Here is a 17,045-nt window from a genome sequence, read left to right as displayed (position 1 = left end):
TGGCTCAGTTGGTTAAGCATCTGACTTTGGCTCAGGTCATGATTTCATGAGTTCAAGCCCTACATCAGGATTCAGTGCTGACAGTACAGAGCTTGCTTGGGATTCTTTCTTTCTCTCTCAAAATAAATAAATAAACTTAAAAAAAAAAAGAAATGAAAAAACAAGAGAGGCTGATGATTCAGTTTATAATTTCTCAATAGTATCTCCTTCCAAAATTAAATAATTCTCTGAGTTTTGTTTCATTGTATGATAGACACAATGACAGCAAATTTGTGATATTTGTGTGGTTATTGATATTTTTGTGCATGTTTGGTGATATTTTGTGCATGATGTTTTGTGCCTTCTGAGAGATAATCGTTTGTTTAAATGACCATTTCTCCATCCACCCTGTCCAAGGATATCAGGGTTTTTATTGCTAGCATTTTTTAGGTTATAATAATTCTAATTCTGATAATTTCATTTAAAAAACCCTCAGGTCTTTTGACAGGAGGAAGCAGTGGAACTATACAAGCCTTCTGTGTAGTGTGTGGTGGGTATAGAGTCTTTTTCTCAAACAAAACACACAGAGTAAAGAGGCTGTGATATGTATCTTGCCTCTTGCATAAAAAGATCAATACAGTGATCACAGGTCCAAACTGACAATCTTAGCATCTGAGGTGTTTTTTAGGCAAGCCTTCATTACACAAAGTAATTTAATATGAATAGGCCTCATAAAAGCAAACCCAAAGAAATATAATAATATTGCAAAATGCTTTCTAACTTTAGAGAAGGTGCTTTATAATTATCTTGTTTAAAAGGACTATTGCCATTCAGCAGTTTTCTTTTTCTTTTTCCTTCTTCTTCTTCTTGTTCTTCTTGTTCTTGTTCTTCTTCTTGTTCTTCTTGTTCTTGTTCTTGTTCTTGTTCTTCTTCTTCTTCTTCCTTCTTTCTTCTTTCTTCTTTCTTCTTCTTCCTTCTTCCTTCTTCTTCTTTACCTTTTTAAATCCAAATAGATAATCGCTCATCAGAACCAGGCCTATGGGGCACCTGGGTAGGGTAGTTCAGTTAGTTAAGCATCTGACTCTTGATTTTGGTTCAGGTCAAGATTTCATGGTTGTGAGATGGAGCCCAATGTCAGACTCCATGCTGACAGCACAGAGCCTGCTTGGGATTCTCTTCCTCTTCCTCTGCCCTTCCCCTACTTGTGTGAGCACCTCTCTCTGTCTCTCAAAAAAAAAAAAGAAAAGAAAAAGAAAAAAATAGGCTTACATTTTTCAGACAGGTTTCTTAAAAAAAAAAAGTATGGGGCACCTGGGTGGCTCAGTCGGTTAAGTGTCTGACTTTGGCTCAGGTCTTGGTCTTGCCATCTGTGAGTTTGAGCCCCGCGTTGGGCTCTGTGCTGACAACTCATAGCCTGGGACCTGCTTCAGATTCTGTCTCCTTCTGTCTCTGTCCTTCCCCACTCATACTCTGTCTCTGTCTCTATCTCTCAGAAATGAACAAACGTTGCCAATTTTTTTAAAGTACTATCTATTTCTGCTTCCACTTAAAATGGAATAACAGACTGGATTTATACTTCTACCTTAAACAATTAAAAATCTGGAGGAAAAGGTACAATAGAACAGTTTTTATGACACTGGCCACTAGGCAATAGAAAACAGTGATCCCTGAGAGATAGGAAACAAATAAGATGAGACACAGGATTTCCCTGGTATGTTGCTTTGGGAACATCCAGACTGTGGTGCAAGGAGAAGCAAATCAGGAGGCATCAAACAAATCCCTGCAGTCAGAGTGGTGGAGCTCAAACTGGGGAGACCAAGGAAGCTGGAGGTCACAGGGAACCAGTAAGGAGAGAGTTGCACAAAGACCACCAGCATTCTTCCAAGGAGCTCCCTATATGTTCTGCACAACATTGATTATTGTTTCTATGTGAGAAGATTCCCTTGGCTCAACAGGGAAAAACACCTGGAAGGACTAGAGGAAAAAGTTCCTGGCCCTCACAAAGGACCTGGAAAAAATTGCCTGTTCCCATCGGGAAGACCTGAGAACCTCATAAATCATGGGCACTGGGTACAGTACTCTGGTTGTTCTTGCCTCAGTAGTGGAGAATAATTAGCCCTACATGAAATACTGCTCAAGACTTGCCTAACAATTCCTAAAAAGCAAGACTTGAAAAGACTGAATTGTTTCCAAGGAACTTGACTACATCCATAGACAGAACTCAAGAATATGTACAAGGATCTAAAAAATATCCCCACTCAACAAAGTCAAATTTGTGATACTGAACATTCAACCAAAAATTACTAGCTTGCAGCAAAGCTGAAAAATATTACCCATAATGATGAAAAAGACCAATCAAAACTGAAATAGACTAATATATGTTAGTATTAGCAGACAAGAGTTTTAAAATAGTTTTTTAAACTAAATTCCATGTGTCCAAAAATTAATTTGATGCCTGAAAAAGAAAAATCCCAAATTGAACTTCTCGAGAGGAAAATCACAATGTCTGAGATTAAACATGCAGTGGATGGGGTTAGCAAAAGATTAGACATTACAAAGGAAGAGATTAATAAATCTGAAGACGTTATAATAGAAGTTATCCAAAATAAACAGAAAAAGTAAATGATTAAATTATTTGTCTTCCTTGGAAATACTTCAAGTATCCCAATATGCATATAATTGGAGTTACTGGGATAGAGGGGTGTATAGAAAACATATCTGAAGAAGAAATAGCTGAAGTTTTTCCTAACATGAAGAAAACTACAAACTCACAGATTCAAGAAACTCAACAAATCCCAAACACAAGAAGCATGAAGAAAACATCAAGGAAAATCATAACTAAATTCTTCAGGGGGTGCCTGGGTGGCTTACTTGGTTATGCACCTGACTTTGGCTTAGGTCATGATCTCATAGTTCATGAGTTTGAGCCCTACATTGGGTGATCTTGAGCCCTGCTTCAGGTGAGCTTGGGCTCTACACTCTCTGTCCCTTTCTCTCCCTCTCATTCTGCACATTGTGGGATTCTCTCTTTCTGCCCCTCACTAACTTGTGCAGTCTCTGTCTCTCTCTCAAAAAAAAATATGTTTATTAATTAAAAAATTATTTAAATAAATTTTGCAAAACTAGAAAAAGACAGAAAGAGATCTAGTACATATGAAGGAGTTAATATAAGCACGACAGCAGTGTTCTCATAGGAAACAATATACAGGAGGAGATGATGGAACAACATCACTAAAGCACTAAAAGGAAAGAAAAAGCTGTCAACCTAGAATTCCATACTCAACAAAAATACCTGGATATGAAGACAAAATGAAAACCTTTCCAAACATACAAAAGCTGAAAGAATTCATCATCAGTGGACCTACAGTTAAAAACATATTTGAAGAAATCTTTTAGGCAGAAGGAAATTGATAGAAAATGTAAGTCCGGATCTACCCAATGGCAACATCATGACCCTTCCTTTGAGCTTGCACTATCTATCTTGCCCCATCATGACTTGGAACATGGGAGTGCTCCTGACTCAGCTTCAGGTTTTCCAACAAGGAATATATGATGATGCATGAGGAGGAACACAATGATAAGACCTGTCCCTGACCAAACAGAGCTTCCTGACAGTCTGGGCCACTCACCTGGGAACTGTTACTGAGAGACTAATAAAAATCTATACTTTTTTAGGATTTCTGTATTTTAGAGTATTACTTATACTGCACATTGACCTTTGCCTTAATTAAAACAATTATTTTTAAAGCTGTAAAGTTGTGCCTTTTAAATTAAGATCTTTACTTGGAATTTTTTTTCAACATGAAGACACAGTTGATCTGTAGCATCCTAATGGAAATGCCGTCTTTTTTCACTAATTTGAAATGCCAACTCTATTATGTATCAATCACCTGTATATACATGGAAGTCTTCCTCGACTTCCTCTTCTGTTAGTCTGTTTATATATATACTGGTGTATGTTCACACTAATAGGGAAAATTTTTATTATTTATAAATATAAAGTTATTCTTTATATATAAATATAAAAAAAGAATAAAGAAAAATATTCTTTCACTAGTATTGTATTTCAAAATAAATGTTAGAATCACTTTTTAAAAATTAGATGAAGAGGTTATTAAGAGATGCAGCTATATCACAATGATTTCAGCCTGTCTTATCAATAGTTGATGTATGCAGGAGTCTCCAGTTTTATGACAAAGGTTAGTCTCAGAATGACTTTTTGCCCTCACAAGTATAGGGACAGAAGGAGACATGGTAGTGAAGGAGTGACACTTTACTTACATAGTAGCTCCTAGGGGTCAGATTGCTTCCCTTTCTTCCACATTCCCCTGGGACTAAGGATCCCATTCCCCATTTGGTCAACATTAGCTTCAGCTATTTTGGTGTAGACCATGTACATGCAACTTCATTGCTGTAATCACACTGAAGTTTATATTGACTTCACACTGAGGACTCCTCCAAGGCATGGGACAGACTAACAGTTATCAGATTCACAGAGTGTAAAATATACAGCCCTTAATTTATTTTTCAGGATTTTCAATAGATACTTCTTGACTGGCGCAAGGGTTAAATTCTCCATAACTCCATTTTAATACAATGTTGGAGAGTTTTGACACTCTTATTCAACTTATTCAACATTTATCACTTATTTTCAACTTATTCAACATTTATTACTTACCACTGAGGGCCTACTTTGCTCTAGGTATAATATTAAGTACTGAATATTCAGCAATAAGAAAAAAGATATGGATGCTTCTCTCCTAGGACAACCCAACATTTAAACAAAATAAACAGAAATATACATATTTAATTTATAATTGTGCTTAATTTTATGAAGGAAAAAATAAGGTTGTATGTGAGAGTAAATGGAGGGCAAATAATAAGTTTTTTATGTATTAGAAAATGTGTACAAATGAAAAGTGATCTGACCTTTAGTATAACCAGATTTCTGTAGCTAATTAAATACAATTTTTTCCTGTAATTTATTATTTATTCCATAGTATTCATGTTCACTGCCACTATAATGGTCCAGATACCAGGCTCACAAAAATGACCAAGACCAACTTTCTGTCTTTGAGGAGATCCTAGTTCAGTGGTTTACATAATTAGCAGTAGTACCCCTCCTTAAAAGAATTGCATACCAAAAGAAAAACATAAATATATCCTTTTCATTTTTCTTTCTTTTTCTTTTAGATGAGGATAGGCATCCACTCAGGTTCTGTGCTCGCTGGAGTTGTTGGGGTAAGAATGCCACGATATTGCCTGTTTGGAAATAATGTCACTCTGGCAAGCAAATTCGAATCAGGAAGTCACCCTCGGCGCATCAACGTCAGCCCTACCACTTACCAGTAAGTATTCTCTGGCCTCCACCTCCTCCTGTTGTTGACATTGCCTTGAGCCGATATCCTGTCATTTGTGAGATGCTGTATTTTTTGTGTTTGATCCTTTCATTCTCTGAGGTAATATGAATAGATGCACCCAGTCTGAAAGATAGCAACTGTGACACAAACGTTTATTTGCATCATGAGCAAGCATGAAGAGCCTGACTTGGCTGAGAGGAAACACAGGTTTGTCATTTTCCACAGTCATTGTCCTTCTGACAAGAGAACAAATGTTAAGTGGCTGCATCACACAAGAAGTCTTCACATTTCCAAAATGTTCCTCAGTATTTATAAAAGCCAAAGGAATGAGATAGAAAAGACATTTTGTCTACATTTATTCTTTGGAATAATTAAGATAAAAACTCTCTAAAGATAAATATATACTGGGCACAGAGTGAAACTGCAAACTCTATTTATTCTTAAAGGTCATATTTGTTAACTCGATACATACAGCTGACAGCTGAACGTATCTGTATTTTGTGCCTGGTAGATGTCCCCTCACCCACTAGATACTAAACTCCACAGGGACAGGGATGATCTCTGCTTCAGCTCATCATTATCTTCCCAGAACTTACAAAACATTTTTGGCACATAATCACTGTATAAATATTTATTGAATTATTGAAAAATGCATTGATAGGGTGGACTTCTCTAGAGTAAGAACACATGACTATCTCCTACATGTTAGACTTTGGATTTACACTAGGCATCTGTGTGCAAACTAATTTAGTGCCATGATTTGGATAACTAGGAAATCGTATTGTAAAACTGTAGAGTGGAAATAGTGGCCATTGAGTCTCCTTTATTTTATTATTTATTGTTTACTGAAGTATAATTAATATACTTCAGTTTCAAATGTGTAACATATTGCTTTGACAATTCTATACATTCCTCAGTGTTCACATGATAAGTGTAGTCAACATAAGTCTTCATAAAATGTTTTTATAGTATTATTGACTATATTCCCTCTGCTGTAGTTTTCATCTCTGTGACTTATTTATTTCACATTGGAAGTTTAATCCTTCTTAATCTTCTTTATCTATTTTACCTATCTATCTATTCCTCCATCCACCTTCCTTCTGGCAACCACCAGTTTGGTCTCTGTATTTAAACATCAGTTAGTTTGTCTCTTTTTTTTGTTTGCTTGCTTTTTAGATTCAACATACAAGTGAAATCCTACGGTATTTGTCCTTCCCTGTCTGACTTGTTTCATTTAGTGTCATACACTCTAGGTCCATTAATGTTATTGCAAATGGCAAAAGCACATTGTTTTTTAATGGCTGAATAATATTCTACTGTATATGTATACCACATACTTATCCATTCATCGCTTGATGGACACTTTAGGTTGCTTCCATATTTTAGCTGTTGTAAATAATGCTGCAGTAAATATAGGGGTGCATATGTCTTTTTGAATTAGTCTTTTCTTTTTCTTTGGGTAAATACCCAGTAGTGGAATTACTGGATCATATGGTACTTCTGTTTTTAATATTTTTAGGAAACTCCACACTATCTTACAGAGTGGCTGCACCGTTTTACATTCCCACCAGCATTGCACAAGGGTTCCCTTTTCTCCACATCTTTTCCAACATGTGTTTTTTCTTGTCCTTTTGATACTAGCCATTCTGACTGGTGTGAAGTGATGTCTCATTATTTGTTTTGTTGTTGTTTGGGGGGGGGTGTTGGTTTTTGTTGTTGTTGTTGTTGTTGTCTTTTTCCTGATGATGAGTGATGTTGAGCATCTTTGCATGTATCTGTTGGCCATCTGCGTGTCTATTCAGATCCTCTGCCCATTTTTAATCAGATTGTTATTTGATGTTGAGTTGTATAAGTTCTTTATCTATTTTGGATATTAACCCTTTATCAGATAGATCATTTGCAAATATTTTCTTCTATTCAGTAAGTTGCCTTTGCCTTTTTATTTTGCTTTCATTTTGCCACTTCATTGTTTCCTTTGCTGTACAAAAGCTTTTTATTTTGGTGTAGTCAAAGTTTATTTTCACTTTTGTTTTCCTTGCTTCAGGAGACATACTTAGAGAAACATTGCTAAGGCTGATGTCAAAGAGATTGCTGCCTATGTTTTCTTGTAGGAGTTTCAGTTCTCATATGTAGGCCTTTAATCCATTTTGAGATTACTTTTGTATTGGGTGTAGGAAATTGTCCAATTTCATCCTTTTGCATGTAGCTACCAGATTCCTCAAAAACATTTTTTGAAAATACTGTCTTTTCCCCATTATATATTCTTGCTCCTCTATTGTAGGTTAATCAACCATATATGAGTAGGTTATTTCTGGGCTCTTTATCCTGTTCCATTGATCTGTGTGTCTCTTTTGATGCCAGTACATCCTGTTTTTATTACTATTGGTCTGCAATATATCTTGAAATCTGAGATTGTGATACCTCTAGTTTTGTTCTCTTTCAAGATGGCTTTGGCTATTTGAGAACTTTTGTGGTTCTTTAAAAATTTTATTTGTTCTAGTTCTGTGATAAATGCTGTTGGTATTTAGAAAGAGATTGCATTTAATCTATATATTGCTTTGGGTAATATGGACATTTTACCAATACTAATTCTTTAAATCCATGAGCGTGCTATACTTTTATGTTTGTTGTTTCATCTTCAGTTTCTTTCATCAATGTTTTATAGTTTTCAGAGATTAGGTCTTTCACCTCCTTGATTAATTATTATATCCTTTCGGCGCAACTGTAAATTGGATTGTGTCCTTAAATTTTCTTTCTGCTACTTTTACATTTCTGTATAGAAATGCAACACATACTTTATATTGATTTTGTATCCTGCAACTTGACTGAATTCATTTATCACTTGTAATAGTTTTTTGTTGGTGCCTTTAGGGTTTTCTATATATAGTAACATGTCATCTATAAAGAGTGACAATTTTACTGCTTCCTTAGCAATTTGGATGCTTTTCATTTCTTTTTCTTGTCTTATTATGATGGCTGGGAGTTCCAGAACTCCACTGAATTAAAGTGGGAGGAGTGGAACCCATATTTTGTTCTTAATGTTAGAGGAAAGGCTCCCAGTTTTTCACTATTGAATATGATGTTAGCTATGGATTTGCTGTGTACAGTCTTTATTATGTTGAGATGCTTCACTGAGTTTTTATCAGAAAAGGATGTTGAAAGTATCAAATACTATATCTGCATATCTTTACACACGGTTTTTACCCTTTCTCTTGTTAATGTGATGTGTCACACTGATTGACTTGCACATACTGAAACACCCTTACATCCCTAGAATAAAACCCTACTTGATCATGGTCACTGATTAATATATTGTTGAATTAGGCTTACCAGTCTTTTGAGGATTTTTACCACTATGTTCATCATATATGTTGGCCTGTATTTGTTTGTTTGTTTTGCATTTTTGTTGTTGTTGTTAGGTTTTTGGTCTGGTTTTGGTGTCACACTAATGCTGGCCTTGTATGATGGATTAGGAAGTTGGTTGATTACTAATTCAATTTCATTACTAGTAATTACTCAGTTCACATTTTCTATTTCTTCCCAATACAGTTTTGGAAGGTTCTATGTTTCTGTAATTTATCCATTTGACTAAATTGTCCACTATGTTGGCATATCATTTTTCATAATATGCTCTTATCCTTTGTATTTCTCTGGTGTCAGTTGCTATTTCTTCTCCTTCATTTATGATTTTATTTGAAACCTCTCTCATTTTTTCTTGATGAATTTGGCTAAAGTGTTATCAATTTTATTTTTTTTTTTTTTTTATAAGAATGGAGATCTTCCATTCTTTTTTTTTTTTTTTTTTTTTTCAACGTTTATGTATTTTTGGGACAGAGAGAGACAGAGCATGAACGGGGGAGGGGCAGAGAGAGAGGGAGACACAGAATCAGAAACAGGCTCCAGGCTCTGAGCCATCAGCCCAGAGCCCGACGCGGGGCTCGAACTCACGGACCGCGAGATCGTGACCTGGCTGAAGTCGGACGCTTAACCGACTGTGCCACCCAGGCGCCCCTCAATTTTATTTTTTTAGAAAATTGACTCTTGGTCTCATTGATCTTTTCAATTGTTCTTTTAGTCTCTATTTTGTTATTTTCTGCTCTGGTGTTTATTATTTCTTTTCTTCTTCTAACCTTGGGTTTGTTTGTCCTTTCTTTTCTTCTTAGTTTCTTTAGGTGTAAGGTTAGGTTCTTTGAAAATTTTCTTATTTCTTGAAGTAGGCCTGATTACTATAAAATTCCATCTTACTGCTTTTGCTGTATGCCAAGGTGTTGGACTGTTGTGTTTTCATTTTCATTTGTCTCCAGGTGTTTGTTGATTTCCTCTTTGATTTCTTGGTTGACCCATTCATTGTTGAGTAGCATTTTGTTTCTCCTCCACCACATGCTGGTGTGCTTCTTCCAGATTTTTTTTCTTATAATTGATTTCTAGTATCATATTGCTGTGGTTGGAAAACATACTTGATATGAGCTCAATATTCTTATATTTACTGAGACTTACTTTATGGCCTATCATCTGTTGTATCCTGGAGATTCCATGTGCACCTAAAAAGAATATGTATTCTGCTGTTGGGGGATGGAATGTTCTGTATATTTGTCAGCTTCATCTGATAGAATGTGTGTTTCAAAGCCACTGTTTTCTTGTTGATATTTATCTGGATGATCTATCCATTGATGTAAGTGGGGTGTTAAAGCCCCCTACTACTATTGTATTACTATCAGTTTCTGCTTATATCTGTTAATATTTGCTTTATGTATTTTGGTGTTCCTATGTTGTGTGAATAGATATTTACAATTATTATATCCTCTTGATGTGTTGTTCCATTTATCATCATATAGTGCTTCATTATCTCTTGCTCTACAGTCTTTGTTTTAAAGCCTATTTTGATATGAGAATTGCTACACTGGCCCTTTGTGCAATTTCATTTGCATGGTATATGTTTTTTATCTCTTCACCTTTAGTCTGTATGTGTTTACAGGTTTGAAGTGAGATAGCTGTAGGCTGCATATAGATGGGTCTTATTTTTTTTTTAATCCATTCAGTCATCCGATATGTTTTGATTGGAATATTAAGACCATTTACATTTAAAGTAATGATTAGTAGGTATATACTTGTTTTTTGTTTGTTTTATAGTTCTTCCCTGTTTCTTCTTCTCTTGATCTTTTCCCTTGTGGTTTGATGGCTTTGCATAGTGTTATGCTTGACTTTCTATTTAAAAAAAATTTTTTTTAATGTTTATTTATTTTTGAAGGAGAGAGAGAGAGAGACAGAGTGTGAGTGAGGGAGGGGCAGAGAAAGAGGGAGACACAGAGTCCAAAGCAGGCTCCAGGCTCTAAGCTGTCAGCACAGAGCCCGACACGGGGCTTGAACTCACAAACCGCGAGATCGTGACCTGAGCTGAAGTCGGAAGCTCAACTGAGTGAGCCACCCAAGCGCCCCTAGACTTTCTATTTTTTTCTGTAACTGTTATAGGTTTTTGATTTGTTGTTACCATTGTGTTCACATATAACTTCTTTTTTGAATGTTTTTTAATGTTTATTTTTGAGACAGATAGAGAAAGAGACAGGGTGCAAGTGGGGGAGGGGCAGAGAGAGAGGGAGACCCAGAATCTCAGGCGGGCCCCAGGTTCTGAGCTGTCAGCACAGAGCCTGACAGAAGGCTCAAACCCATGAACTATAAGATCATGACCTGAGCCGAAGTCAGATGTTTAACCAACTGAGCCACCCACACACTGCTGTGTTCATTGTAACTTCTTAAGTATCTAGCAGTCTATATTAAGGTGATAGTTTCTTAAGTTCAAACACACTGTAAGTGCTAAATTTTTACTCACCCTCCATGTTTTATGTATATGATGTCACATTTTACATCTTTTTGTTTTGTGTATTTGACTAATTTTTGTAGATACAATTGATTTTTACCACTTTTGTGTTTTAACCTCCATACTGACTTTATTAAGTGCTAAATCTATTTTTTACCATATGTTTGCTTTACATCTCAAAATTTTCCCTTTCATAATTTTCTTATTTCTAATTATATCCTTTCCTTTACACTTAAGGAATTCTCTTTAAAACTTTATATAAGGCTGGTTTAAAGGTGATGAATCCTTTCACTTTTGTTTGGGAAATTATCTTTCCTTCTGTTCTGAATGATAGCCTTGCTGGATCAAGTATTCTTAGTGTAGTTTTGTTTTGTTTTGTTTGTTTGTTTTCTTTTAGCACTTTGTATATATCATGGCACTCCCTTCTGGCCTGCAAAGTTTCTGCTGACAAGTCAGCTGATGGCTTTAGGGAATTACACTTGTATGGAAACTTTTTTTTTATGGCATCTGTTAATATTTTCTCTTTATCATTACTTATTACTCTTTTAATCATTATTTGTCATTTTGTGGGCCTCCTGGGATCTTTGTGCTTCCTGGACCTGGATGTCTGTTTCCTTCGCCAGGTTCAGGAAGTTTTCAGCTATTATTTCTTCTAATAAGTTTTTTTTCCTTTATCTATTCTCCTTCTGAAATCCCTATACCATGAATGTTATTACACTTGATGTTGTTGAGTTCCTTTAACCTTTTCTCATTTATTGTTATTTTTTTTCTTTTTGCTGTTCAGCTTGGATGTTTCCCATTACATTCTCTTCCAGATTGCTCATCCATTTTTCTGCATCCTCTCATCTGCTGCTGATTCTCTATAGTGTATTTTTTATTTTATTAATTGAATTCCTTATCTCTGAGAGGTTATTTTTTCTATTTTCTTCTTGTTGAAATTCTCACTTATTTCATCCACTCTTTTCCAAAATCCACTGAATATCTTTATGACCATTGCTTTGAATTCTTTATCAGGCATATTGCTTATCTCTGTTTCATCTAGTTTATTTTAATGATAGTATCTTGTTCTTTCATCTGGTACCTATTCCTTCATCTCATTTTGCACGACTCTTTGTGTTTGTTTCTATGTATTATGTCAGCCGTGTCTCCTGGTCTTTAAAGTAGCGGCCTTGTGTAGAAGAGGGCATGTGGTGTCCTATAGTAATGTCCCCCTGATCACCAGAACCATTTGCTCCAGGAATGTCCCCTCTGTGGGCTGCATGCACATCCCATTTTGGCTGAGCCATGATTGTCTCTATCCCAGCCTGTTGCAAGACTAGCTTTGCCTGCTGTTGGTGTACTATTGGGTGGTGAATGTGGGGCGGGGGGGGGGGGGGGTGGTTAGTTTCCTCAATGTTGAGAGGCCCGAGGCTGCTGTGGGCTCTTTAGTGGGCAGGGTTAGAAGTCCAGCTGACTGTCTTCAGCTGGGATTTGTGCCAGAACTGCAGGTACATCAAAGGGCAGGGCTTTCTCCCTGCAAATCTCAGAGACCGTTATTGGTGAATGGGGCCAGTGGTCTACAGTTAGCATCTCTGCCACAGCTATTGGAACACCGAATGGCAGGGCTTACTCCCCCAGCAGACAGCTAAGAGGCCAGGATGCTGGAACTGAGGGCACTGGGGTGTGTGGTTATCTTATCCCTTCCCCAGGGCAGGAGTCACTTTGGAGTGGTACTTGTCTCTGCTGGAGCTGCTTACAGGGTGTTGCAATGCAGGAGCTGCTTTGGAGTGATGTCTGCTAAGTTGAGTGGGTTGGATCAGTGTAGCCGGAAAGGAATGTGAAAGCTGGGTGCACAGGGCTAGCAAGGTAGTGGAGAGTGTTATCATTGGCTCCTGCAAGTTTCCAGCTACCTAGGCTGGGGGAGGAGAAGAAAAATGATGCCCACCAGCGATCTTCTTCCTCAAGAAATCTCTTGAAGATCTCTGCCCCTCCAGAACACATTCCAAGATTAGTAAATAAATCTCCTTCACATATATCCAAGCTCTTTTAAACTGTTGCTTCTGTGGTGTTTCTCAGGGTTGAGTTACCACACTGAGTTTCCTACTGCCCTCTATGCTTGTGACATACCTTCCATTGATAGTTAGTCTCACTGGAAGTTTGGTTCCCAACTTTAGCTCCACCGTGCCTACGCTTTTCATTCCTCTCTGGGATTAGTTGTGGAGGGTCTGCTCTGCCAGTCTTCAGGCTGTTTCCAGAGTCAGTTGTGCAGACGTGGCCATTATCTTAGCATGTCCTTGGGCTGAGGGGAGCTCAGGGTCCTCTTACTTTGCCATCTTCTCTGAGTTTCCCTTGGGTTTTAAATTGTATCTAAAACAAACACCCTGAGACAGAAAATGTGAATATATAGATAATGATAAACAAAATGGTGATATTTTGAACCTTTTGATATATCTGTAGAGAGAGAGGTTAGTCTTTTAGATGAAAGATATATATGCAGATTTCTGAGGTGATGAGAAAGGGAACTGAAATTTCAAATATAAACTTTAAAGTTGCATAAGAACTACCTGTCATTTAGAGGGTATTTACATAAGGGTTTTGCCTCTTTTAAATTTCTTCCATTTTTTTCTAACACAATTCTGGGCATACTACAGATGATTTGACAGTTTCCATCTTAAAATTTTTCTATTTTAAAAAATGACGTATAAAGAATGGATTAACTGTTTGAGGAGTTCGTGCCCTGAACTGAGACAGGACAGATGTAGCTGGCTTTGTTTACACATAAGCAGTAAAGGAAACCTTGCAAGCCACACAGGATCTGTGCCTTTGGGTGCTGTTTCTATCATCATCTTTTTCACATTGAGTTTGTGATGATCCTCGGTGGTCAATAAGGTCCTCAGGCTTGAATCATTTCAACCAAAACATTTTATTCTGTTATTGTCTACCTCCATCCCCCCACCAAAGAAAACAAGTGGAGCCATGGCCAGACACATTGAGCTGCCATATGGATAGATTCTAAAAGATATTTTTTCTGATTGGGCCCAAATCCTGTCATTCCTACTAATACTTTATGCAAATATTTTTACTTTTATTCTATTTTACAAAAAAAAAAACCCTTTCCTTCCCCGCATTTCCTCCTCCTTCCCTTCTTTCAACAAACATTTGTTGAGAACCTCCTACATTCCAAGCAGTATGATAGGCACTAACATTATAAGGATAAACAGCATAAAAACCATCTCTACCCTCAGGGATAAGATCAGAGACTAGATGATAAATGTACCTGAGCAAAACAAATTAATTTAAACAGATTAGTGCTGAGGTGAAGAAACCCCAATTAGACTATTGGAGCAAGAGGAGGAGTGGGCTAAAACGAAGCTGGTACATCATGTTAAGAGGTTTCAGCCTAACGCCAAGTGCAAGGAAGTATATTGAAGTCTTTTAAGCAGAGGAGTGACTCGACCAGATTTGTGCTTTAAAAATGACGAAGATGGTGGAAAGGAGAACAGATCAGGTGGTACATAGGGGCAGCACTCCATTGATTGAAAGTGGGTAATCCTACCCCCATTGCATTGCTGGGAGCACAGCTTAGTTATACTGAGGATTCCTAACCTTTGGCTATTTCACCTTGTCTTCCCAAGCTTCAGAAGAACAGGTGGTCTTACTGACCTTTGACATCCATGTAAATCTGGGATACCATTAAAAACACTGTACCTGGGGTCCTGGTAATGATCTCAGTATGACTGTGTTTTCAGAGTCTGGATCAGTTGGTTTAGCCTGTGCTACTTTGCACAGTTGACTCATGTCTGATTGTTGTGTTCTACACTGCACAAGGTGATTTATGAACCCACGAGTGTGGAGTGTACCTCCCCTTTCCTAGGATACTGAAAGTGGAACGCCAGGATTAAATTCTCAGGAACGTTCCCTACAAGGAGGCAAAATTACACTTTTTAGAGCAAATAGGAACTTGTGATATAAAACTCAAAGTTTAGCTCATGAGAGCTTGAAGTTTCTAGTTTTCTTTCCTGAATTCAATCCTGTAGAATGCTCTGTCTGGTTATCTGGAAATCTTCAGAGAGCTTTATGTTCACTTTGTTTTTAGTAAGACTATATGATCATCATAAACACGTGTGAACCATTTGCATATTATGATGAACTGAAATAATTTTCTCAATTATTCATTCCAAACACATTTTGCCCAAAATAGTAGTTTTATGAAATCACTGAACTTTTACAAATGTTTTGAAGTACTAAAAATTAAAAGAAATAATACTCATGACCCCACCACTTGGTTTAATACTTTATTTGCCTCAGATATTAATAAAATAAAACTTTTCCTTTGGAATTTTTACTCCCTTTTATTGTGACAAACACCACCATGAATTTGATATATTTCAAAGTTCACTGTTTTATACATTAACTTTCTCAAAAATATCCATAAACAACAGAATTTTATATATTTTTATTTGCATGAGTGATAACACAGTATATGAAAATTTCTCAAACATTGGTTTTTATGTAAAAAATGTCATATATCTAAGATCGATACATGATGGAACATAAGCGCTAGTTCATCTACTGCAACATTCCATTGTATGACTACACTATATTTTAATACTTATTCATCTGCTCCTCTATTGATCAACACCTAATTGTTTTTTCCTAGTTGTTAACTATGACAAAGTGTGTTCCTATGAACATTATGTACCTGTAATTACTTAACTCACTTTACATTTCATGTCATATAAATTGAGTGTCTTATACATATAAGAGTTGGAATTAGAGTACTTCACAATTTTGTAGACATAAGGAATAACACTTTAAAAATCAGAGCTACAAGGTCTATATGGTAATCTTCACTTTTTTAGACTCTTCGTGTGTGAGTCATCTTGTTGCATACAGTAATGGCCAAGAACCGTTCCTTCTTCACCTAGAGCAGTTCATTGCTTGTTTTAGTTCTGGAAAAAAAGGTAGCCATTGAGTTTTTAAGTTTTCCATATTTGATGTTTTTCCCTTTTTCTCTAATGAATGTGAAGCTTATACTCATCTTTATTCCCACTCATCCCAGTTTTGAAATAATGCACACATGATAAACACTTGTCTTTTACCATTATGTTACTGATCTTTGGAACTAAAATAATTGATTATATTTAGGATAGTGGGAGCGAATTTTGAGATGGCTTGAATTATCAAATGATTTGCCTGAGCAAAATCCATTTCCTTGCTAATTGCAAACTAAAAATGTGCAAAGACTCTTTAATTACTGCAATAGAAGTTTTCCTTAACCTTCAAACATTTTTCTTTTCTTATTTTACAGTTGATCTACTTCTGGGCTTTTCAAAATACCTATTTTTCATTCACTGTCAAAGTCCCCTTCTGCTAAAACCCAGTTACCTACTAACTCCTGCTCATCATGTTAGGAGATCTACAGTGGACAAGATGATTTAGTGGTTTAGTGTACAAATTCCACTATCAGAGTGCCTATGTTGGAATCCAGGCTCTAAATATCTGTGTACAGTTTAGCAACTTAATTGCTTTGGATCCAGTTTTCTCATCTTAAAAATGGGTACCTATTCCTGATGATTATCATTGGGATTAAACATGTTGTTTATAAATCTCCTAATACTTGGAACACAGTTGGAATTCATTTATTGCTTCATCCCATTCTTTTTTTTAAATTATTGTTGACACACAATGCTAGATTAGTTTCAGGTGTACAGCTTAGTGACTCAACAAGTGTATACCTTGTTATGTTCAACACAAGTGTAACTACCATCCATCACCATACAACATGCTACAATACCACCTACAATATCCTCTATGCTCTATTTTTTATTCCCATGACTTCCTCATTCAATAACCAGAAGCCTGTATCTATCTCCCACTGCCCTTCACCCATCCCCTCCATCCCTAACTCC

At 36.5% G+C, this 17,045-nt stretch overlaps 1 protein-coding gene across 3 annotated transcripts in view; it reads left to right on the top strand.

Annotated features, from left to right (window-relative positions):
• Nucleotides 1-17,045, top strand: part of GUCY1A2 (guanylate cyclase 1 soluble subunit alpha 2) — a 331,514-nt gene that overhangs the window by 280,562 nt on the left and 33,907 nt on the right. For 2 of the 3 annotated variants that reach the window (XM_047877979.1, XM_047877981.1), the window contains exon 7: nucleotides 5,173-5,327. In XM_047877979.1, coding sequence (XP_047733935.1) covers nucleotides 5,173-5,327 — 155 coding nt within the window. Of the gene's footprint in view, nucleotides 1-5,172; nucleotides 5,328-16,163; nucleotides 16,948-17,045 lie in introns of those variants that run through there. The other variant, XM_047877980.1, reaches the window with a different exon arrangement.

Source organism: Prionailurus viverrinus, chromosome D1 (genome assembly GCF_022837055.1).
Source record: "Prionailurus viverrinus isolate Anna chromosome D1, UM_Priviv_1.0, whole genome shotgun sequence".
NCBI lineage: Eukaryota > Metazoa > Chordata > Mammalia > Carnivora > Felidae > Prionailurus > Prionailurus viverrinus.
This window is presented reverse-complemented; position numbering and strand designations above follow the sequence as displayed.